General features: G+C 37.6%; 2 protein-coding genes across 2 annotated transcripts; one reads left to right on the forward strand and one right to left on the reverse strand.

Annotated features, from left to right (window-relative positions):
• Positions 1-122: 122 nt before the first annotated feature.
• LOC131694242 (protein canopy homolog 4) lies at positions 123-1157 on the forward strand. The gene is made up of 2 exons (XM_058982788.1): positions 123-483; positions 541-1157. Exons 1-2 carry the CDS (start codon positions 314-316, stop codon positions 986-988), a joined length of 618 nt encoding a protein of 205 aa, XP_058838771.1. The 5' UTR covers positions 123-313; the 3' UTR covers positions 989-1157.
• Positions 984-23729, reverse strand: LOC131694241 (histone deacetylase 8-like). The gene is made up of 7 exons (XM_058982787.1): positions 23327-23729; positions 17590-17779; positions 17381-17519; positions 11842-11948; positions 1381-1746; positions 1126-1323; positions 984-1071 (listed from the first exon to the last, which is right to left on the reverse strand). The coding sequence occupies exons 1-7, from the start codon at positions 23405-23407 to the stop codon at positions 1028-1030; spliced, it is 1125 nt and encodes a 374-aa protein (XP_058838770.1). The 5' UTR covers positions 23408-23729; the 3' UTR covers positions 984-1027.
• Positions 23730-25429: the final 1700 nt, after the last annotated feature.

Here is a 25429-nt window from a genome sequence, read left to right on the forward strand (position 1 = left end):
TCCGTGTATATTTTTCAAATGTCTTCACATTTCATCAAAAAATGTCTTCATTTGTCTTCAACGGCCAGGATTCTGAATTGGTTATTGGTTTTGAGCCAGAATTCTAACAGAAATCAGTCAGGCATCCGAAAAAATTTATCTTCGAAATGAAAAACACGTCTTCAGAACATTTCAAATGTCTTCAAAATCTTCAAAGACAAATCATCAAATCTGGCATCTCTGCGTCCAGCTGCGGCAAATAATTTAGTTATGTCAATTTATTAATCAAAATATTTTTTTAAATTTTGAATATATTGATCCTGAATTGTTTAACATGCGGGAGTTTGTGTTGTTCATGTTATATGTTGGATTTGTCATATGTGGTCCCGAGGAAAACGAAGGTGTAAAATACGCGAGCCAATGTGAAGCGTGTAAAATTTTAGCCACAGAATTGGAGACTCGTCTTTCGGAAACAGGACGATCGCACGATGTAATTGAGTTGGGGTATCATGCAAGATTTCTCCATTAAAACATAATTCATTGTCACATGTGTAATTACAGGTACTCGGTAGACGACGTGAAGCCAAAAAAGCGGACGGAGTATCGAAAGAGTGAACTTCGTCTTTTGGAATCAATGGAATACGTCTGTGACCGCATTTTAGAATACAATATTCACAAAGAACGCAAGGATAGCACCAGATTTGCGAAAGGAATGTCTCAAACTTTTCAAACGTTACATGGACTGGTGGATAAAGGTGTGAAAGTAGATCTCGGCATTCCGTATGAGCTTTGGGATAAACCGTCGGCTGAAATAACTCAAATGAAAACTCAATGTGAAACTATGCTAGAGAATTTTGAAAACGTTATTGAAAAGTGGTATTTCAATAAACAAGCGGAAATCCCCCTTATCAAATATCTTTGTGAGGATCAGGTGCTGAAAGGAAAAGATCATAAATGTTTGTATGAAATGTTTGACGGATCCAAGGCTGATGCAAAACAAGAGCTGTGAGATAATTCCAAAAATATTTTATTTGCGATTTTTAAGTAATCATTTTATTGAAGATGAGCTCATCACGTATCGTTTAAGGTTATCTGCAAATGGATTATAAAAGTCATTGTAGATAAAATAGGATATAATTTTTTTACCTTTTATAATAAACACATTAGTTGTTAGATCCTGAGAAGTGTTTCTATCTTCTGAATTGGTTGGGTATACGTCGAGAACGAAATCTGGTCCGTAATGCAGAAAATACTTATTATCGGGAATATCCCTTGCAATTTCTACGTCCAAAATACACGCAGTTAATTCAGTCCAATATTTTGCAGTGTTAATGTTGTAACCACCTGAAATTAGAGGCTCTTAATTCAACGAATTAAGCGCAATATTCATATCGATTTTACCGCCGCCCAGTAATAAGGTTGGTATTCGCCAGTCTATTATCTTCTTGATACAGCTTTTGCAATCCTTTGGCAGTACATTTGCTCCACCTAAGCGGTCTCCAGCAATAATGTCACCTCCACACTGAACAATGCAAACGTTAGGCTGAAATGCATCGAATACAGCTGACGCTATTTGTTCAAAATAGGTCACAAACAGTTCGCCTGAAATGTTTCGCGCATATGGCGCATTAATTGTGTAACCTTTGCCACTGCCAAAACCTATTTCGGATATGTTTCCTGTTCCAGGGAAATACCCAGGCTCGTGCAGGTGGAACGAAACTGTCATCACATATTTGCTGAAGGAGAAGGCGCTTTCTACGCCGTCACCTGAAAATAATGAAAATTCTTATTTTAGAAAAGGGTCTATAACTTTAGGGGTAACTTGGGTAGGAAACGCATATTTTTGAAAACTTTGTGCTTACACAGAGTTTTTAATTTTTTAATGACATTTGATTAGCTAGCGATTACTAAATAAGAAAAGTTATGAAAATTTGAGCCATAGCACAGTGGTCCCAAAGACAATGTTGCTTCAGAATCTTCATCGCGACGAAGCACGGTGAATATGAATCATCTGCATTCGTCCCACATCGTTTTTCGCTGTTATATTCAACTTGCTGTTGATATTCACCCACGAATGAAGCCGACTGCCAATCCGTGTTCATCCGAATGCCTTATCCATACACTCGTGCCTTGCTACTCATCGAGCGACCGAATGAACTGCACGAGGAAGCTAGGAAGTGAATGACGAATAAATCTTCAGCAAACCATTCTTCACCATAGCGATGATCGCCTACAAATATTGGCGAAGATGACTTCAATTTTATCTTCGCAGAATGATGGCTCGCGAAGAACTCTATATGTATTCTGATGCGTTGTACTGTTCGGAACAAGCCAATGCGCTACTGGTTCTTCGGTACAAAACTATGGGTTAAATTAACAGCCGAATCAAGGCAATATTTGTTAAATATAGTACAATCTTAATAGAAGCCTTGTGTGTCAAGTATTCAAAGGAGATTGAACCCATGTTTGGTGATAAAACTCGCAAAACAAAATTCTTTTGGATGAAGTTTTGATTTTAATTTGCACATGGTGTTATATCACAATAATTTAACCTATTGCGCATGTTTTGCTAGTATCACGCTAGCTGTAGCAGAAATGAAATCGACAGATGCGAAAAATACAAACATGAACTTCGCAAAAATATTTTACACTTGGGGACTTCCCCTTATTCTTCAGAGTGACAATGGACCACCCTTCCAAGGGAAATAATTTATTGATTATTGACAAAATAAAGGTGTGAAGGTAAGGAAATCGTTACCATTGAGTGCTCAATCGATTGGAGCGGTAGAACGTCAGCATCAGGGGATTTTAAAAGCGATCGCAGGAGCAAAAGAGGATGGTCTGCACTGGAAAGAAGTATTGCACCGAATTATGTATGTACATGTCCACAACACACTGAAACCGCACTCCCGACTTTGCATTACGCCCTTCGAGCTCTTGGATGGTTGGAAGTATGAAGGTACTTTCCCTAGTTTATGGAAAGCTAAGTCATCGGAGTAATTGGGCAGATATGAGACAGGGATGCATTGTCCAAATTAATAAGCAAAACCTATGAAGACAATCATCGAGGAGCTAAACCATCTGATAGCAGGGGAAAAAGTTATTATGGCAGTCCCTAAACAAACCAAGGTAGATCCAGTATGCTCCAAAGAAAGGTTCACGGTTTTAACAAGACAAGGTCCCAAGGTTGCCATCAGAAGTGATAGCGGAGTACAGTACACTCGAAATATTCAAGATGTAAAATGAGCACTTGAGTTTACAAATGAAGAAGACATAGCTGGATCCGACAGATTATACAAAAATAAATTTGAATAAACTTCAGTCTTAAAACGTGCTTCAAGACGAGTGGAGGTTTCTCTCGAAAGCTGAACAAATTGTATTTTTACCATTTTTTTTTGTTAACCATTTTTGTTAACGACCTATTGAGTCAATTTGTCAACAGTTTTTTCGGCATTTAATTAGCAAGGGACTGGAAGGTGAAGTATATTTTTCAATATTTAGAGCCATAGTACTCAAGGGAGAGCAAGGTGTTGAAGGGAGAAAGTTTAGAAAAGCGTGGAAGGATCATATATGCAAGCTTAGAGCTCACCGGCGACTTAACTTTTTGTCTGCTACCGTAGGAGTCAGGGTCTTTTGGCATTAGAAATGCGAATCACCTGAGTCTACGGCATGTCCGGACAAGCGTAAAGTAACTTGTTACTTCATGCTGTCGGAACCGACAAAAAGTTAAGTCACGGTGAACTTCCACACTAAGCATTTGCGACGTTCAAACTCATTGAATGAGCCAGTTTTGTTTGTTCCCTCACCAATTGCCTGCCTGAGTGATTTTATTTTATCGACTATTGTGACTGTCTCAGCGTCTGTGATATACGTCGCAAATGCTTAGTGTGGAAGTTCACCGTGACTTAACTTTTTGTCGGTTCCGACAGCATGAAGTAACAAGTTACTTTACGCTTGTCCGGACATGCCGTAGACTCAGGTGATTCGCATTTCTAATGCTAAAAGACCCTGACTCCTACGGTAGCAGACAAAAAGTTAAGTCGCCGCTGAGCTCTAAGCTTGCATATATGATCCTTCCACGCTTTTCTAAACTTTCTCCCTTCAACACCTTGCTCTCCCTTGAGTACTATGGCTCTAAATATTGAAAAATATACTTCACCTTCCAGTCCCTTGCTAATTAAATGCCGAAAAAACTGTTGACAAACTGAACAAATTGGTTTAATAAGTTTCTTGAAGAAACCCGATGGCTAGAGAAAATAATTTTGAGGGTGATACGGCAGATCACGACAATGGCGCAAACCGGGCTCCCAAAAAGTTAGTATAGAGAATGGTCAAATACTTTCGCAAATGCAACTTTGTCCACGATTGAAGTAGCAATTTCTGGTTAAAGTTAGTTCCTTCAATTCACCAGAACCCGACTCGTTTCGTGAGATTCTTTTGCCGTGAAATTAAAAGTCCCTTGGATCTTACTGTGAAATTTTTCCCCGGTAGTTTTTTTAGAGCGATATGTTTAAAATTGGAACGAAATTACTTAAAACGACAATTTTTGACTTCTCCAATAGAATTAAAAAAAGCTGTTATTTCAATTCTTGCAAAACCCTCATTTTCTGACAACAATTCAACTAATGAAATGCTCCATTAAAAGTAATGTCCTGGCACTACATTCGTTGGCGGTTATTATCATACGTGGCAATTGCAGGGTTATTGCGAAAACTCCACACTAAAAAATCTGCTTGGTGAAGGTTTGAACATATTATGTATAGGGCATTCGCCCTAACTCTCTAATGCTGACATTCCACGCACAAATGCCCTTCTACTGGCTCTTAACTGTACACTGAGTTCAACTTACAGTAAGTCCAAAAATAATTTGTTATACAATTTGGTCCTTTATTAACTTTATGTGTACATGCTATATTTTAAAGCGGCCTGTTTCCAAAAATATTCAGCTGGACCAATGCATTTTGATCCCATGTGTAATGCAATATTCAATAATCAGGGCCGGTGGGTAAGGTACTACTTGAAAATAATCGGGTTGGTAAATACCCACTTGAAACTTTGGAACAAACTTAACATTTGAATTTAGCCACACATGTGTCTCGGGTGTACGTTTGAAATTTGCACAAACGCATCGCAAGTGATTTATGTGAATGTAATGCAAGCGTATGTAGGGGTAGATGGAGTAAAACACACCACTAAGAAAATATAATCATAACTTACAATCACAATCGCTTTGCAAAATATTCAGAAACATGAAACATATTCAATTTTTCAAAATCATTATAAATTGCTCTTTGAAAAATGGGCAGGGCAAAAAGCACCTGTGTGGGGGTAAAATGCATCACAACAACGAGACGCAATGCATCATAACAAATTTCGAAACAGCTGATTTTAATGAAGAAGATAACAAAAATTGCAGCATTCGAATTAACAGCCAAAGTGTACTCTACTTCACTTCGGTAATGTCTCTGACATTACCTACCCATATTTTTTAAACAACTCGCGTGTTTTCGCTTGTATTTTGTTTGTCTAGTGCACTTCATATAGCCAACGAATGTGGGAAATTAGGCAATCCATGAGACGTTTCTGATCAGCTGATTATTTCTTGTTTACTTATTCTGACGTTACTCCTGTTGGAAAATCAATTTTCGGTATGTAATATCAATTCATCATTACTATGTTTATTCTGTACACCTGTACACTCGGGATACCACAAGAGAGCAATATTGCGAGAGAGAAAGCTTTAGCCATTAGTTCGGACGATGCCGACGCTCTGAGTAGGGAAGGTAGTAAAGTGATGAGTATCCATCGCTGTCGAACTAGGGAGTAGAATAAAGACATAGGCGACTCATACAATGTAATGTAACTCTAAACTCGAAGGTACTTTGAGTCGATCATACCGATACTAAAGAATGGTCAAATAAAGAATGCGAAAGGCATATTATTTGAACTGTTTCTGGGTTGCGGTATTATTTATGATTTATGAAAGAAAACCCTTTTACAGGTTCGTTGAAGTGTGGTGAAGACCCTACCCGGTTTTCTCACACAACTACACTCTGCTAACAGGTTATGGGCCCAGAGTAAATTGTCCTAACAGATAATTGCTTTGGAAGAATTGAGAATTGTTCAGGCGGAGACCACCCTTTCTGCGGAACAATTATTCTCGATTATTTTTGTTGGGTTCAGAGGCTTTTTGTGGAGTGACTTTTCGTTGCATTTGCTCAGACAGAGATCTGTTTTGTCTGTGGGGCAAAGCTCCGAATATTGTCTACACAGCTAGTGCTCTATGTTGAAAGAAGGGGAAATTATTTAATTTCTAACATTTGTAAGGTTTCCAGGTATTGACATATCTTCAATTATGGACAACCGATTGAAAAGAGCAATCGTTCCGGTATTCAAAGGAGACGAAAAATCTTTCCCTCTTTGGCGAAAGAGGATGGAGCAACACTTCAAGCATGAAGGTTTGTTGCATGCCCTCGAGAAAACTCCCGAGGAAGAAGAATATTTTGAAGCGGCAGTAGGGGCTTCAGCCGAACAGGAAGCTGAAAGGAAAGAGAAACTGGCAAAACGTCTGAAAGATGACGACGCTGCTGTTAATGAGCTTTGGCTGGCACTAGATGATGAACCGATGGGGCATGTGCTGCATTGTAAATATGCAAGAGAAATCATGACTCGGTTGGATCAAGTTTACCAGAAGCAAGGTGCGGTAGCCATGCTTGGGCTGCGAACAAGATTGTACACGCTCAAGACGCAGAGATTTAAATCTCTCAAAGAGCTTTTTGCTTCTCACGAAGAGATTGTTCGACAACTTGAGTGTATGGGAGAAACTGTTACCAGTATTGAGCAGTTAAATACACTACTGGTTGCCATACCGGAGAGATATCAACATATTCTCGGAGCGTTGTCGGTTGTGAGAAAGGACGACATAGAGAAGATGTCGCTTGATCAGATAAGACGCATTTTTCTGGACGCGGAGAATTCTGGTGCGAGCGGACAAAATTTCGATCGACAAGTGGCGATGGTTGGGAACGGCAAGCAGCCAACGCAAAAACCACAGAAGAAACAACTTGTTTGCTTCCATTGTGGTAAGCCAGGCCACAAACAACGTTTTTGTCGACAGTGGAGGAATAAAAAGCAGCAGGATAAGCCTCAGGTAGAGATGCACGCGGATGGAAAGCATCGGGATGTAGCGTTAGTCACACGTCAGAATGGTAGCTTCATGGTACGAGTGCCATTAAAAAGGCTGAACGACGATTTTGTGCAGGACTCTCGAGTTTTCTGTATGGACTCACGAAAATTTCCCGTTCAATCGACAACGTTTATTCCAGTGGTGATGGATTCCGGCGCTACTCAACATATGTTTAAAGACATAAGAGCGTTCAACGAGATGTGGGACTGCCAGGAACTAAAAATTGATACCGCTAAAACTGGTACCGGTATCATTGGTAAGAGACAGGGAAACTGTTGTTTGAGGACCAATAAAATGCGTAAGGTTGATATTTACGACGTGCTTTTCATTCCGGAATTAAGCTCAAATCTCCTATCAGTTTCTCGTATTGAATCTACTGGAAAATCAGTTGTTTTCAGGAATGATATGGTGGAAATACTTGATGAGACAGGTCATGTTATTATCACAGGTAAAAAGGTAAATGGTCTCTATATTTTGGAACTGTTTTTAGTTCAAAATATTGGTAAAGCATTAACAGGTAAAGGATTGAATGAAACTGAATTATGGCATGCTCGTTTTGGACACTTGGGAATGCAAAGTTTATCCAGACTGGTAAGAGACAATATGGTTGAGAGGTTGAATCTAGTACCATCTTCCATGATTGCGAGCCCGTTTGGATGCAATTCATGCATTTTTGGGAAACAAACGCGAGAAAAATTTTACATTGATCCAAGAATACGATCATCAAGGCCATTAGAACTAGTTCATTCCGATGTTTGTGGTAAATTGCCTGAAGTGACACATGATGGTTACAGGTATTTTGTTACTTTCACAGATGATTTCACACATTTTGTCATGGTCTACTTGTTGAGTCAAAAAAGTGAAGTTCTTGAAAAATTTAAAGAATTTGAGGCTATTGCTAATTCTCATTTCTCTCTTCGTATTTCTAAACTGAGGTCTGATAACGGAGGCGAGTATTATGGTAAAGAATTTTTGGCCTTCTGTCGAGGAAGAGGAATACAAATGATACCTACCGCTCCGTATACACCTCAACAAAATGGGGTAAGCGAGAGAATGAACCGAAGCCTAATGGAAAAAGTAAGAACCATTTTACATGAAAGTAATGCACCAATGAGTTTGTGGGGGGAAGCATTATATGCTTCATGCTATACACTAAATCGTAGTCCAACAAGTGCGTTGAAGGTGTTGAAAACACCGTATGAAATGTGGTTTGGAAGTAAGCCCGATGTAAGTAAGCTCAAAGTATTTGGTTGTTTAGCTTATGCACACGTTAATAAAGAACATCGGACGAAATTAGACAAACGAAGTAAAGTTCTTACTATGGTTGGGTACGCACCAAATGGATATAGACTATGGGACGAAGACGAAGGGAAAATAATAATTTCACGAGACGTAAAATTCGATGAAAATAATTTCTATTTCCGAAGTTTTATTGACGAGGAACGCAAGCAAGTTGAATTTCACGAGAAAGAAATTTTAACAGAATGCGAAATAGAAAATGAACAAGAATTAATAGACCCTCAGATTGAATCAGCTAATGCTTCTGATAGTGAAGATGAATTTGTGGACACCGAGAATGTTTCTAATGACCTCGAAGATATAGCTATTGATGAGAGACGCCGAAGTCAAAGAAACACGAGAACCCCAGCATGGCTGAATAATTTTGAAACTAGTTTTGTTATGTCTCATAATTCTGAAGAGGTACCACAACGAATTGATGAATTAATGCAACGCGACGATTGGCACAAGTGGGAACAAGCAATGAATGAAGAGCTTATGGCTTTGGATGATAACAACACGTGGACATTGGTTAGTGGGCTTCCTAAGGGAAGAAAAACTATCAATTCCATGTGGGTGTTCGGCATCAAAAATGAAGGTGGTTTACCACGGTACAAAGCTCGACTTGTTGCCAAAGGTTGCTCACAGAGGCCAGGGTTAGATTATTCGGAAACCTTTGCGCCAGTTGCGAAAATGACCACGGTTAGGACTATGCTGGCAATTGCTGTGAAGAAAAAGTGGTTAATTCATCAAATGGACGTAAAAACTGCCTTCCTATATGGGAATTTGGAAGAAGAAATATTTATGAATTTACCTCGAACCAAGAATGAAAATACAAGAATTTGCAAACTAAACAAGAGTTTGTATGGTTTAAAACAAGCGGGTAGAAGTTGGAATCATCATTTCACTGAAACTATTTCTAAGTTGGGTTTCAAACAGCTGAACAGTGATACTTGCCTGTATGCTTGTTTTGAAAAAGGGTTATTCATTGTATTATACGTTGACGATATTCTTATTTTTGGATGTAATACCGAGAATGTCCATTGGATTAAAAACAATCTTTCTAAAATATTTAAAATGAAGGATTTGGGACAGTTGAAAACTTTCTTAGGGCTGGAATGTACACGAAATATTGAAAAGGGATCATTAGAATTATTTCAATCGACTTACATTGCCAAAATATTGAACAGATTTGGAATGACAGATTGTAAACCAGTTGCCACCCCTATGGATGCAAATTGTAAATGGGTGAAATCAGGAAACTTAACTAATGAACCGTATAAGGAACTTCTGGGTTGTTTGCAGTATTTATCCCTGATGTCTAGACCTGATATAACAATTGCTGTAAATATTTTGAGTCAATTTCAGAGCTGTCCAAGTGAGGAACACTGGATTGGGTTGAAGAGGATTCTTCGATACCTTAAAGGGACGATATCTTTTCGTTTGCTATATCATCAAGATAAAGACGACGTGCCACTTAAGGGTTATGCGGATGCTGACTTCGCGAATGACGTTGAGGAACGTCGGTCTAATTCGGGATATGCTTTTACGGTGTACGGAAACATCGTGTCCTGGAGCAGCAAGAGGCAACAGCTCGTGACACTTTCGTCTACAGAGGCTGAGTTGGTTTCGCTTTGCTATGCTTCTAAAGAAGGTGTATGGATGTCGGGTATATTGCGTGAAGTTGGGATACAATTTGTCCCGTTCACTATATACGAGGACAACATACCCTGTATTAGAATAGCAGGAGAGCCAAGAGAACATCAAAGAAGCAAACACATCGATATTAAATATATGTATATGAGAAATCTGATTAAAGAGAAGAAAATGATACTGGAATACATTAAAAGTGAAGATCAGATTGCAGATTTGTTTACTAAACCATTATATAAAACTCGATTTTGCAAATTAGTTAGCAGTTTAGGAATGATAAATTGAGAGGAAGTGTTGGAAAATCAATTTTCGGTATGTAATATCAATTCATCATTACTATGTTTATTCTGTACACCTGTACACTCGGGATACCACAAGAGAGCAATATTGCGAGAGAGAAAGCTTTAGCCATTAGTTCGGACGATGCCGACGCTCTGAGTAGGGAAGGTAGTAAAGTGATGAGTATCCATCGCTGTCGAACTAGGGAGTAGAATAAAGACATAGGCGACTCATACAATGTAATGTAACTCTAAACTCGAAGGTACTTTGAGTCGATCATACCGATACTAAAGAATGGTCAAATAAAGAATGCGAAAGGCATATTATTTGAACTGTTTCTGGGTTGCGGTATTATTTATGATTTATGAAAGAAAACCCTTTTACAGGTTCGTTGAAGTGTGGTGAAGACCCTACCCGGTTTTCTCACACAACTACACTCTGCTAACAACTCCGAGGGGTGCGACGTCCGATCATTTCGTTGATTCGATCCAACATCAAACGAATCGGACTAACAAAGTTGTTTGTCGGACGAGTTTTTCTGTTCGCAGGAGTAGACTTGTTGACAGAACCCACTGCTGAATTGTCAAACAAACGTCTAACGGATTGCCTAATTATGGAATCGTGTGTAAGTATACACGCACAGAAATTTTGCTGAGTTGCATCAACAAAATTTATTGTTGAATTCAACCTTTCAATTATTTAATTGTTGGTTAGGCTACATAATCAGTTCAACAAAATTGATAGTTGATTCGACAAAAATATTGTTGATCCAACCAACAAAAGAGATTATAACTACTAGAGGGAGCAAAGCGCTACTGTCTCCATGTATTCACGGTCTGAAACATGGGGTCTCGCTCTAGCATGTTGTATCCCATTACTTTGACATGTGTATACCTGGGGCAATATGTGTCAAACTAATGGGTCTAGCATATGAAAGAGCGAGATGATAAATTTTCAGTGTTAACAGCGACATGCGACCTGTAGTAGTTAAAATCTCTTTTAACCAACATGATTGTTAAAACAGCAAACATGCTAAGTTTTGGTGATAACCTTCACGGTTGTAGAATCAACAAATATTCCGGGTTGAAATCAACAAAAATGTTTACTAGCCCTCAGATAACAAAAGTGTATATTGAGTTTGACCCAACTTTTGTTGAATATAAAATCCATTTTCCTGCGTGTATGCATGTAGAACAAGATCCCTGACCTGATTACCTAGTAGGATGGCAAGTTTATATGAGTAGATAATTAATCCGAAAATAAGTATTATTTATAATTTTCATATTGGGGAATTAAATGGCGCGTTCCGTGGGCTATTTGCTCCCAATTTGCTGGCAAATTAAAGGGCAAGTAGCGCATCCGAGTTGGCAAATAGCCCTCCGTTTGCCAGCAAATTGCCCTTTTTTACTGGGAATAACCTAACTCCTAGTAAATAATAATTAATAAGCAGAACGAGAGTATATTACCATGATGTACATCCAAATCCAAATATAGCACCTTTTGAAATTTAGTTCGTAGCTGTTGTACTGCTATTACTACGTCATTCACGTAGCAAAATCCTGCAGCACTATCCCTGTCAAAAATATGTAAAATTTAGATTTGTTTTTATTATGGTGGTAATTGTAATTACAGTTATAATTAAGCAAGCAATATATCAAAATCAATTCAAACTATTATTGCTTCTAAATATTTTTTATCTGTTGGCCTAAAGTTTTTATTTTTTATCCTAGAAAAAAAAAATCATTCATTTCATTCAGTTATCTACTGCAAGAACAAAAATCGATGTAACTTTATTCAGTGTTTTAATATTTACGGCAATTCACTAATGGTAAAATCACATGATTTTCTCATCATTTTATGATTTAGCAACATTCCGTGGATTTGGAGGTAAAATCAACATATATTTTGGTTGCAGTTGAAAACTGGAAAATCCAACCAGCGACAATCGTGTTTTCTAAAGTATAAAGGTGCGCAAAGAGCGCGCAGAAAGTGAAGCCGAAAAAAGTCTACCTATCGAGCACAATTAGAATCCAACTTTGCTGCAGAGGTATCAGAGATGGATTCCAATTGTGCTCGATAGGTAGGCTTTTTTGGACTTCACTCTTTGCGCAACTGTTCTCTATAGACTGTGGTGTTTTCTCTTGTTATAAATCAGCGGTTTTCAACCTTTTTCGTTCCATGTAACCCTTTCCGAATATTGATCCTAATGATGCACCCCTTTCTGAAGACCCGTGTTGAACGATTTTGAAACATTTTTTTGGACGTCTCAGTGGGATGGATTATAATAATACTGCAGAATGCACGAGCAGGTCATTTGGATTTGAACCTTCAACCCGATCTAGTTTTCTTCTAAAGTTCGACCAAAAGCAACCCTCATAGTGGTATCAAGTCCCTTTTGCCTTTCTGCATGCTGATCCTTTAGTGTACGATAGACGTTATACTTAGCACTCTCAGTAAGCATCTCAATTCTTGACGCTCTGAAACATTAGGGCATGTTCAGGAGTGTTTCAGTTGTAGATTCATAATTTTGACAGTTCTATAAAATAAAACTAAAAATTTTAAAACTAGAACTTGCTGTCCCCAGCAGTTATTTTAGCGGGTGTTCTATTCAGTTTAAAATTCATTTCCCGCCATGCCCTTAACGTTACTGCATTCAAATTTATTTTCCCAGTCTATCGGGTCTAAGTGTCTGTGCTGAAAACTTTGCATGTATTTAAAACACAGTTCTAAACGTGTTTTAAAATCAGCAACAAATAGAACGGCGTCGTATAACAGTTTTAAATTTTAAAACAAAACTGTTCGAAATTATAAAACAAAACGCTCTGCTGGGGATGTGAATGTTTCAGTTTTACTTTGAAACTTCTATACAAAATAAAACGCTCCTGAACATGCCCTTATACAAATACAAAATTTGTTAGGATAAGTTTCAATTTATCCCGCATAATTCACCCTCTACAGTTGAGTTTTTGTCTGGTCTCACGAACACTAATGTGGTTTGCTGGTTGAAAACAATCCCAGTTGCTTTTGTCGTCTTTGTTTATTATTTTCTACTAGCTAGTGATGTAGTATTTGTGTCATGTGACGTGTACGTACATGAGCCGTAGAAAAGTCTATAGTGTAATTTCACCCCCTGGGGGTGAATTCACCCCCGGTTGAAAACCACTGTTATAATTAAAGGAATCACGTAGAAAGTAGTGCGCGTTATACGTACAATCACAGAGAACAGACGTCCATCTTCAGCATTCAACTTGTGTAAAATCTCTAACGGTTTCGAAAGTAGTTTGGATATCTAAACCAGGTGCGCTACTGTCGTCATGTTTGTTGTGGCTGAGTGCGACAGAATTGACAGCGGTTATTCCTCTACCCAGTCAAACTAGTCCGGAACCGATTCGGACTTCCAGCATGAATTTCAGCTCAAATGCGTCAACCGATTGAGTCGGAATCGGTTGTTTTCTTTGAGCTAGATTCCATGCTGAATCCATCCAGGATTTCGAACCGGTTCCGGAATCGATTTGACGGATAGTTGGGATAGGTTGGTGTGGCGGCGCTAGTGTTTTAGTATATTAATTCAAATGTTTACACACGTTTTTTAAATATTTTTGTTCGATCATGGATGCCTGTTCTCTGTGGTACAGTGATGCGCTATAATGCGCACTACTTCCGACATGATGAATTAGTACCGAACAAGGGAAAAAGCAATTGTCGTAGGATGGATTTTCTCGTTTACAACTGTAACGATAAGAATTTAGTTGATTTGAGCGTTTCTTTGAGCCCTGCCACTGCTCCATGTAGTATGTGTTATCAAAAACATCACAAAACATGTTCTAAATATTCTCAATCGATATAACATCCAAAGAGAGTGATAACAGTTACAAGGTAGACTAAAATCGATTTTCTGAAAAATAGTTATTTTGAGTGCGGAAGGATTTGGAGATTTTTAGAGAACTGGAAAATGTGTACCTTGAAGCCCCACACTTTAACAATATGGGTATTTTTGGAATGGTCTTGACGAGTACACAGACAAACAGACGTAACACGAGAATTTTCATCGCCCACAGAAAAAACGGTCGATTTAAATTATGTAAAATGCGCCATCTCACCGAGCGTGGCGCTTGTGAAGCCATTTTGACACAGCCATAATGTATCACTTCGTTACTAGAGTCTGTGGTATTATAGAGTCCCGTACAGAGAAATGCGTAACACTGCCTAAAATGATGTCCTCTTCTTTGTTCCTGGCACCCACAGTTTTTGCTGTAACTTTGAGTGACTTCACCCGAGTTAAACAGTAGAGTGAATTGAAAATCTACTGTTTCGTGGCTTATAGCACTTTATTCATAATACTATTTCATGTAATTTATTTTACATTGTTACAAAAAAGTATAATAAACTGAATACAGTGTCTTGTTTCGGCGATTGAAATATATCGCCATGATATTATTTCTCTCAATACTAATACTTTTCTTGCATGTTCTCCGAAAGAATGTTTGTTTATTTTGCACGATAGGTAGCCATCTGACTGTTCGATAGGTAGATTTGGCTTCACTCTATGCGTGCCTTTATATAACATAAACAACGCCTTTGTTCGTTACCACAAGCACCCGAAAACTAAGATGAAGGGAAAGAAAGGTGGGAACATTCGTCACTTTTGAGTGTATTAGTTTTATACATGTCAAATTGAGCAAGGCTTCCACGACCCATAAAATAAGTTAACATAAAGATCGGAACGAGCATCCTGATTCCATCCTGGCGCACGATGGAAGGAGAGAAAAGGCCGAACTTCACCATGAATCTTCCGATTCGAGCACTTAGGGACAATTTTTAATCTCGAAACTAGCGATAAAAATAATTTTGACTGAACCGAATCAAAACCTTTGCCCACTACGTTATTTGTTTATGTTTTTCTTCTTCATATCCATTTGTTTTATCGATTTTATCGAAGAAATATGGCAACAGTACGTATAGCTGGAACAATGTGACATCCTGTACCATCTTGCCCGAAAACATAACCGCCATTTTCATTTTATGCAAACCAAAACAAACAAAATGGTCCAGAAATGTGAAATACATTCCTGTCGAAGTGTTCAAGGTAAGAATTGTTCAAAATCATTTCGTAGTTTCCTGTACGATGCTGATCGGTGAGCAGATACATTTTAGGATCTTGCCAATTTAACTGGTTCGGTATAACAAATCTAACCGGGTGTATGCAATGGATTCGAATTTGTTGGTCCCCAGAGACTTACGGAGAAATTCAACTTTGGCGGGGTGCAGGAGTTACGAAAATTGAAGATACGCTTAGACCATATTCAATCTAGATATCTTTAATGATCCGTCGCAACCCAACAGGAGGTAAACTATCAAGTCGTGGGATTATTATGAATGATAATCACTACATATTTAGATTGCGTAAGTATATAGTTCCGTAGAAAACCAACACATCGAACATACTTTGCACTCAAGACAGAAGCAAAGATTTTGTTGAAAGGGAAAGTAGTGCCATGTACTCGTATGCAGAATTATCGTGGCGAACCGTTTAGAATTTTATAAAATTAAATTCTCCCATAGCCTACATGATGAGTTTTCACTTACGGAAAACGTTAAAATGAAATCGTTGATGCGAATTGATCCTGATATTGGCAAGGAAATTTTAGGGGTTGTGTCTCCGTGATCTCGATCCAACGATGACCTCGATAGCACAGCCGACTCTTTAAAAATAGACTAAATAAAATTAAGAGTACCTGATGTCTCCGGGATTCCAAAAGAGCGACCACAAAGAAGAGTAAATAGAGACAAAAATCAATCATACGACCAATTGACGACAAAAATTGATTGATTTCTTCACACGAAAAGAAAAACAATTTTGGCGTTGCTTAATTTCCCTAAAGCAGACCCTACACGAGCAGAAATATTGACAATAAAGCATATATTGATCAATATATTGATGGTGTAAAGTCATCTTGAAAATATTGATTCTGTTGAATTTAAATGGGATTGATGGATTGAAGCAGTCTTGTCAATATATTTATTGACAATATTTCTGTCTCGTGTAGGGTCCGCTTAACAATAAATGGTTATGTTGGATTTTAAAAATGCAGTCGTAGCTCTGCATTTTTTAAATTTGTCAATTGCAATAATTATGCCATGGAAAATTGAAGTACGTGACAGGCGATTTTATTTCGCTCTTCAAATTTAGCAACTGCAACAATGCCCCTACCTTTCATCTACCCGGTCAAACCTTTCGGAATTTGATTCGGAGTCCTGAATGGAGTCAGTATGGATTCCAAATCAAATGCGACAACAGATTCTGAGTCGGAATCGGTTGTTGCATTTGATTTGGAATCCATACTGACTCCATTCAGAAATCCGAACCGGTTCCGGAATGAGTTTAACTGGGTACTATCTTGCAGTTGACAATCGGTGTGGGCATTGTTGCCAGTACTTCGGGTGAAAAAAAAATTGTCCCATGGTTGCCAGAATCACATTTTGTGCAATGTGTTCAACAGATGTCGCTAGTATACCGTGGGCGATGATTTTTTTTAAATTTTCTTCGAGCTGTTACGTCTGTTTGTCTGTGACGAGTATGTGCAAGAGGCCGATGTTTGATGCCATTTTGAAGATGGCAGCTTCTGCTATAGCAAAAATCTATAACCCAAAGAATATGGGTATTTTCTGAAAGGTCTTGAATAGTTGTCAGAGTAGTATTTTTTGTGTGCGGAAATTAAAGCATTGGAAGTGAATTTTTTTAAGCTGCAAAACTTCGGGTTGCATTATTAGCTATTCGCGTGGTTGAATAATCAATACACCCACACGTGCTTCTTTGGTGAATGTAGTTTAGAAGGGGATCATTTTGAACGGATTGGATAGAATTTGTTCGAATGTTTTGTGGTTTGAATACGTTCTTTCGAGAAGATACCGTTTAAAAATTTCGGTCCATTATCAGTACTATAAAATAAACCTTCTATGCGAATTTAGAGTAAAATAACGAAAATTAAGCATATTAATACTTGCCTCTGAGCGTGATGCCAACCTCCATGCCAATTAATTGAAATTAATGCTCCATCCAATATTGCATTCACCGCTGCAATTGTGCTCCCCGCTATCGTTGAAACAAACTCGTAAATATTCTCGATCAGAGGACAATCGTATGCTATTGATAAAAGCAGAACGATGGTGGTTGCGTAAAAAAGTGACATGCAAATAAATTATTGAGAACTTACCGATGCCGAACTCCTGCAATTCGTCAGTCACATCATCGGTATTCTCTATGTCGTTGTATCGTTTCAGACATTGAATATAATCTGCACTGTGAAATAATAGCAAGTCTTCTAGAGAGCACTTGTTAGATTCAACTATCCGGCAATGATCAAACAATCCATAGCATTTAATCAACTCATCTACGATTTCGCTCTGCCAAAAGGTTAAACACAATCATTGTGATGCTATCAATATAAGAAAAGTGGTGATATTATATAATACAGGTAGGGTTGTTACCTCTGGAGAGGCTGTGACCCGGAGATTTCAATTGACCGGGGGTGGTGGATTTTTAGTGGAACAAAAATTGGAATCAAAGCAATTGCTAGGCATTTTAAAGTACTTTAATCGTTTTTTATTACTGCGTTAAAGTAAAACTGTAAACTTTTCACGTTTGAGAACGGTTTTATCGGTTTAATCTGGCGTAGTATTTCACTTCCCCGACCAAGTACCAAGAATACAAAAGCACCAACTATTCTCGCTGTGGAGAATAAGTCGAACGAGCATTGCTCTCCTCCACAATTAACAATAAAAGGAGAGCAATGGAGGCAGGGCTGCGGCATAACGTGGGAAGCACTATGTGGTGTCGGATATTCATCACCAGAGGTCGCAACAAAGGGGCAAAACTCACCTCCCTAGCCAGCCAGTTAAGCTCAGCCGGAAATGAACCGGAATTCTGGCTGGTACCAGTTAGAATCGGTTGTGTCACTGGAGCCCGCGTACGAACTGGAACCAGCCAAAATTCCAGTGCATTATTTCCGGCTGATTACTGGGTAACAGTTAAGAGTCGCTACAGGAGTAGCCACAAAACCGGAAGAACTTGTTTGATGTTGACCTAGTCAGTTGGATTAGAACAAATCTGCCATACCTTGGTCCAGTAACAGTGAAATAATTTGGTAAAATTGCAGCAAAATAACTTTTTACGCGTTTTTGAGCTACTTAGTGGGATGCAACATTTTAATTGTAACATATAGCGAAATATTACTTTCTTTAATTTGTAGTAAATGTGATTTGTTTTTCGTTTTCATTGCTTTGTGAAAGTAATCAGTAATATTTGGTGAACTCATCTTCGCCATCCTGAAACCAAAGGTTAGTCGGGCAAAATAAATCTGCGCCAGAGTAATAGTTAACTTACTTTTTAAATATTTTGTAATGGTCAGTTAATTAAAAAAAAATGAAATTATGCTTCTTCCCAGCGAACCCGGAGAAATTGATATAACACCCGGAGGCCCGGAGATTGCTCCCGAAAACCGGAGTCTCCGGGTCAAGTTCGGAGAGGTGGCAACCCTAGTTCGTCTTCACATTATTACCAAAGTTATTATTTTTTTTACAATTACATGTTATCCGATTTTTTTAGCCAATATTGGATTTTTAGCCTGTGCTACGAAAAATCCAAAAAAAAGCGTTTCCCTCGTTACCTGGGGACGATTTGAAGAACTGGGAAAGAATTTAAACCGATTGGTCCAGTAGATTTTGAGTTATGGTGTATCCTGGGACGGGACGTGCAAAAGCTAAAAAAAGTAAATGTCATCGCGAACTGGCAATGGCCTATCATTGCGAACAGGACCATTCTTTTCATTTTCTTGAAATGGACTGTATCTGCGCCATATTCGGCTATTGCGCTACGAATCTGGCTACGACGAAAAATAATCGTCGCGTCTCCTTTGGAAAAGCACAGGCAATACAAACAGCAACAATTCGTGTCTTTGTTTTATATCTACACGGTAACCACAACACTTTATTATAACTATGATGTACGCATTTTGGTGGGAAACTGGAAATACCCATTGAATGAGTATATTGTTTTTACTCTCTTTTGTGTAAACTGAATATACGTCAGAATCTGCATACTTCCTACTCAACACAAAAAAAGTAAAAAAGCATAGTTTTGACTCTTTCACCATAGTATAAAATGGGTAAATTATACTTATACCTGCAAAGTAAAATGTTTACTTTCTTGAAAAAGTAAAAAATACATATTTTTAAGCTTTGGAAGAAGTCAATAATGTGTAAATACTGCACAACATTTGAATTTCAATTTATTTTCGAAAAGTGAAAAAAAATCAAAATTTTTATTCATCCAAAATGGATTTATTGAGAGTTGAGAGCTGTTTTTTAGCTTTATAACATAGCACTTCAATTAATTCTAGCAGCTTTATAATTGAAGCTGGTACCTTACACCACTGAGAACTGACATACAGGTAAAGTTTTCAACTTGTGTAAGAAATTAAACTGTTGCTTGAAATGACAACAGCAAGTAGCAACTTGCCACTGGTTGGCGCTTCGATCGGCCTGCAATCGCTATACGGGACTTGTATACAAACTTGGATACAATGGTGATTCACACTTTTTCAACGTATTTTCATTTAAATGTTTACACAGGTTTTTCGGGAAAGTTTGTTCTAGCTTATATCACAGACTAATAGACATAACACTTAAAAACAAAGCTTCGCCCGCTTTAACGGTCATTTTAAATATATTTGTAGTTGGGACTGTGGCCACATTTGAAATTATGGCGCCACTGTCATATGAACAAGCATACGGGGGATAGACCACTAGTGAAAAATTGCTCCCGAACCTGAAGGGTACCAGTAAATGAGTGTTTGGGACCGTGAACAAAAGGTGGAGCTAGTGTAATCATTTTGAGATTTTTTAAATATGCATTGTCGAGTCATTCACATATCCTAATATGCAAGACTTACAACCGGTCACAGGGCAGTGAGTATTTATTAAATTTATTGTGGCAAATAAGAAAATTCTTTGATCACCTGTCAGTTTCTCGAATATTTACCCTTCTAAGGGCATGTTCAGGAGTGTTTCATTTCTAGATAATTTTGATAGTTCTATGATATAAAACTGAAAATTTTAAACCTAGAACTTTGTCCCCAGCAGCAGTTTTCGCGGGTGTTCCATTCGGTTTAAAATTTATGTCTCGCGATGCCTTTAGCGTTGCTGTATTCAAATTTATTTTTCCCCGGTCTATCGGGTCTAAGTGTCTGTGCTGCGTACTCTCCATGTATTTGAGACACAGTTCTAAGGGCATGTTCAGGAGCGTTTTATTTTATATAGGAGTTTCAAAGTAGAACTGGAACTGAAACATTCACATCCCCAGCAGAGCGTTTTGTTTTATTATTTCGTAGTTTTGTTTCAAAATTTAAAACTGTTATACGACGCCGTTCTATTTGTTGCTGATTTTAAAACACGTTTAGAACTGTGTTTTAAATACATGTAAAGTTAGCAGGGACACTTAGAACAGATAGACTGGGGAAAAATAAATTTGAATGCAGTAACGCTGAAGGCATGACGAGACATGAATTTTAAACTGAATAGAACACCCGCTAAAACTGCTGCTGGGGACAGAATTTCCAGTTTTATATTATAGAACTGTCAAAATTATAAATCTAAAACTGAAACTCTCCTGAACATGCTCTAAAGGTGTTTTAAAATCAGCAACAAATAGAACGCCGTTGCATAAGTTTTAAATTTTAAAACAAAACTGTTCGAAATTATAAAACAAAACGCTCTGCTGGGTATATGAATGTTTCAGTTCCAGTTCTATTTTGAAACTCCTATACAAAATAAAACCCTCCTGAACATGCCCTAAGAGCATGTTCAGGAGTGTTTTATTTCTAGATTCATAATTGACAGTTCTAGTATATAAAACTGAAAATTTTAAAACTAGAACTTGCTGTCCCCAGCAGCAGTTGTAGTGGATGTTCTATTCAGTTTAAAATTCATGTCTCGCCATTCCTTCAGCGTTACTGCATTCAAATTTATTTTTCCCCAGTCCATCGGGTCTAAGTGTCTGTGCTGAAAGTTTTGCATGTATTTAAAACACAGTTCTAAACGTGTTTTAAAATCAGCAACAAATAGAACGGAGTCGTATAACAGTTTTAAATTTTGAAACAAAACTGTTCGAAATTATAAAACAAAACGCTCTGCTGGAGATATGAATGTTTCAGTTCCAGTTCTATTTTGAAACTCCTATACAAAATAAAACCGCCCTAAGAGCATGTTCATGAGTGTTTGATTTCTAGATTCATAACTTTGAGTTCTAGTATATAAAACTGAAAATTTTAAAACTAGAACTTGCTGTCCCCAGCAGCAGTTGTAGTGAATGTTCTATTCAGTTTAAAATTCATGTCTCGCCATTCCTTCAGCGTTACTGCATTCAAATTTATTTTCCCCAGTCCATCGGGTCTAAGTGTCTGTGCTGAAAGCTTTGCATGTATTTAAAACACAGTTCTAAACGTGTTTTAAAATCAGCAACAAATAGAACGGAGTCGCATAACAGTTTTAAATTTTGAAACAAAACTGTTCGAAATTATAAAACAAAACGCTCTGCTGGAGATGTGAATGTTTCAGTTCCAGTTCTACTTTGAAACTCCTGTACAAAATAAAACGCTCCTGAACATGCCCTAAGAGCATGTTCAGGAGTGTTTCATTTCTAGTTTCATAATTTTGACAGTTCTATAATATAAAACTGAAAATTTTAAATCCAGAACTTGCTGTTCCCAGCAGCAGTTTGTTCTATTCAGTTTAAAATTCATATCTCACCATGACTTCAGCGTTACTGCAAATTTATTTTTCCCCAGTCTATCGGGTCTGAATGTCTGTGCTGAAAACTTTGCATGTATTTAAAACACAGTTCTAAACGTGTTTTAAAATCAGCAACAAATAGAACGGAGTCGTATAACAGTTTTAAATTTTGAAACAAAACTGTTCGAAATTATAAAACAAAACGCTCTGCTGGGGATGTGAATGTTTCAGTTCCAGTTCTACTTTGAAACTCCTATACAAAATAAAACGCTCCTGAACATGCCCTGTTTTAGCTATTCGTCCGTATTTTTTCTGTCCGTTTTCAAAAAAATAATCGCGGAAGTAAAAAGAATTGTTGTTTGTAACGCGAACTCTGATTTGAACATGGCCTCTCGTCGAAGCGTAAATTTTCTTTACTCTGTGAGATACACTTTTTACGCATTTTTCATTGTTCGTTAACATACTCGAAAATGCGTAAAACATACTCTTTGATCAGAATTAAAATCTAATCACTTTTTGACGTATAAATGGTATTCTCAAAAATGTGTAAAACAGTGTTAAAATGGTTAGTCCAGATTTACCGTGATATTATTTTCGTCACAAATCTGTACCTCATCGGTAGAAATCAGGAGGGTCATCCACTCCTGTCATTCGCTATGGAGATATACGGACTTTGACAGTAGTCAACATATGATGGGCCTAGCTGCATCTAGGCCCACGTCGCCCGTGCAATAGCATTGGGTTGTTTTGATTTTAACAAAGGCAGATGTTGGCTAGGACAAAATGGCTGCCTAGCAGGAGGCTGGTAGAAATCTATGCCGCATCGGCACAGTACTATCAATGCCCCAGGTATACAACATTACATATGCTGGAGATTGTTATGTCGTTTTTGCTTGAGGCAGAAACTAACTCAGTTTCGGACCTAACTGTTGTCAAACCGTTTGTTTGAAGCCAGTTTCGAACCTAAATTATGCGCCACTGAACTGAAAACCGAATTGGGTTCTAACCTGAAATATATTTCGGGTTCGCTCACACCACCGCTGTTTTGCGAGAACCCCTCACTTCCATTAAAAACGTTTGTTTGAAGCAACTAACTTGGGTTAGTGTCTAGGTTCTCAATCGAAAACGACATCGTGTTTATCCGCTCAGTCTAATTTTACTCACCCGATTTTTTATAGCACTCAATTTTCTCATCTCTTTGTGAATGCTAATATTAGAAACATAAACAACATTCTTGTATGACATGTTGTACAGTTAACTGCTTAGTATCCCAGCACAATTAAGATTTCTGATAGCTCAATTACAACCACAGATGCAAAGTTAAACTAAAAGAGTTTGGTTTGTTTTCTTCACGAAATACCTAACCTCGACCGGTTTTTGCAGTGTAATTTTTTTGTTTTCCTCACGAAATAATTCGGCGCCATTTCTTTTTGAGCGGTATAATAGAAAGGTGAATAACACCGAAACACTTATCAAGTAACATAAGGAAAACTGCTTATGCAGGGCAGTAATGCACTCGTTATACCAATCTTGACTCCTTGTTTCTATTGGCCTTTCTACTCCCGTTAAAAAAGAAACGGTGCCGAATTATTTCGTGAGGAAAACAAAAAAAAATGCACTGCAAAAAGCGGTTGAGGTTAGGTATTCGACATAGATCTTTCATTAGGGCTTAAATCACAAATGTAAACAAACAGCGTTTTCGCTGTTATGACATTATGCGACAAAAATACGACAAAAATGTTCAATAAGCTTTTGGAAAATTGTGTAGGAAAAAAGCTGAAAATTTCAGTATTTTCTCTATCTGCAACATAAACCGTAAAGTATAGCAATTAATTGGTATACGAATTGGAATAGGTTCGCCAAATTTTGAAAGAAGTCGATAAAATAACCCCTTGAAAACTACCTAAAAATTTTTGTAGTTCGGCGCAATAAAAAAATCCCAAAAATGGAATATACCTATTAATGTAGAACACAGTGAATAATACATACAAAAAAGACTCGTTTTGTCAGTCTCATGGTGTATTTCAGGCTGACAAAATGGGGACATTGACTAAATCAGGCAATTTTCTTTTTCATTATAATAAACTGAAGCTGTTAAAATATTCTAGTCTGATAACTATTTCTGATTATATAATATAAATTCATTTTAAAGTGGTTTTCTAGAGTAATATTTAAAAAAGATGAACTTTTTATTTTTGCATATTTCCATCTTCATGATAAGGAAATCATGCTCAAGAAAGGATTTACTCAAATTCAGTCTTGTTCGTCTGCTATAGCCCTTCAAACATGTTTATATGTGGCTGATAAAATCGGGTTTTCAATGTATTATAATAGATATTCAGTATTCGAAGAAGTTTCTTGTGAACGACTGTAGAACGACTTTGTTTCTACTTACTTGAAGTCAGCAGCGTAGCCAGAAATTCGGTTTGGTGGGGGTTTGGTGAAAATCTAACTTACTGTCCAAACGGCATAATTCCGAAATTATGCAGAATTAATTTTTCAGAAAATAGTAACAGAGTTCGTGTCTTTAGCGAATTTGTTGAGGCTTTATAGTAGACATGAATATTAACCTGAGTAAATTCGCCATAAATACTTCTTGGACGATATAACGTCAAAATTATTTTATCAAATGATGTGCTGTTTAACGTTTGTAAAACTCATTGAAAATACTAAACCTCCGAAATTGGCGGTTTCAAAATGATGCTATCTTGACCTTAAATTACTGTTTTTGAACATTTGACCTATTCATATAATTGGTAATTCAACAAAAATGAAATGCTCATCAAAATTGATCAGGACCTGCTAGAGTCGAATGGAAAACGCCATTTTTCATAAATTTCTCTCTACATTCGGAAAGTGTTATCCTCGTTATTAATCATATTACGTTTTCGTCTCAACTCGACACATCCCCAAAATAAAAACCTGTTTTAATCCACCTAGTGGTGCAATTGTGCCTTTCTCATTTGTCCAGACTACGATTCCATGGCTGTTCAATACAATGGTGGAAATGAATATTACATATTCAGTACGATTTGCACATACATACAATGGATTGACAGCCACGATCTTGAGATACTATGAGTCGATACTGAAACATCGCTTGAAACCAGCTCACTGCATACTCCCTCCGGGCCGGTATGATTGACGATTTTCAGAGTAATGTGCTAAAGTTCAAAAAAGTCAATTTTCGTCAAATTTTTTTTTTTGAGTTTACATCAAATCTCAATGTTTCATGCATTTCAAAGTCATTTGGCATCAAAAATACAA

The sequence above is a fragment of the Topomyia yanbarensis genome, chromosome 3, assembly GCF_030247195.1.
Source record: "Topomyia yanbarensis strain Yona2022 chromosome 3, ASM3024719v1, whole genome shotgun sequence".
Lineage (NCBI taxonomy): Eukaryota > Metazoa > Arthropoda > Insecta > Diptera > Culicidae > Topomyia > Topomyia yanbarensis.

Bases quoted from the DNA above. Each gene is read 5' to 3' on its own strand.
- LOC131694242 (XM_058982788.1), top strand. From the start codon at position 314: ATGCGGGAGTTTGTGTTGTTCATGTTATATGTTGGATTTGTCATATGT. The intron at 484-540 runs GTATCATGCAAG...GTGTAATTACAG, and splicing joins CACGATGTAATTGAGTTGGG to GTACTCGGTAGACGACGTGA.
- LOC131694241 (XM_058982787.1), bottom strand. From the start codon at position 23,407: ATGTCATACAAGAATGTTGTTTATGTTTCTAATATTAGCATTCACAAA. The intron at 11,949-17,380 runs GCAAGTATTAAT...TATTTTTGACAG, and splicing joins GGTTGGCATCACGCTCAGAG to GGATAGTGCTGCAGGATTTT. The intron at 1,324-1,380 runs GTAAAATCGATA...CTCTAATTTCAG, and splicing joins AACCTTATTACTGGGCGGCG to GTGGTTACAACATTAACACT.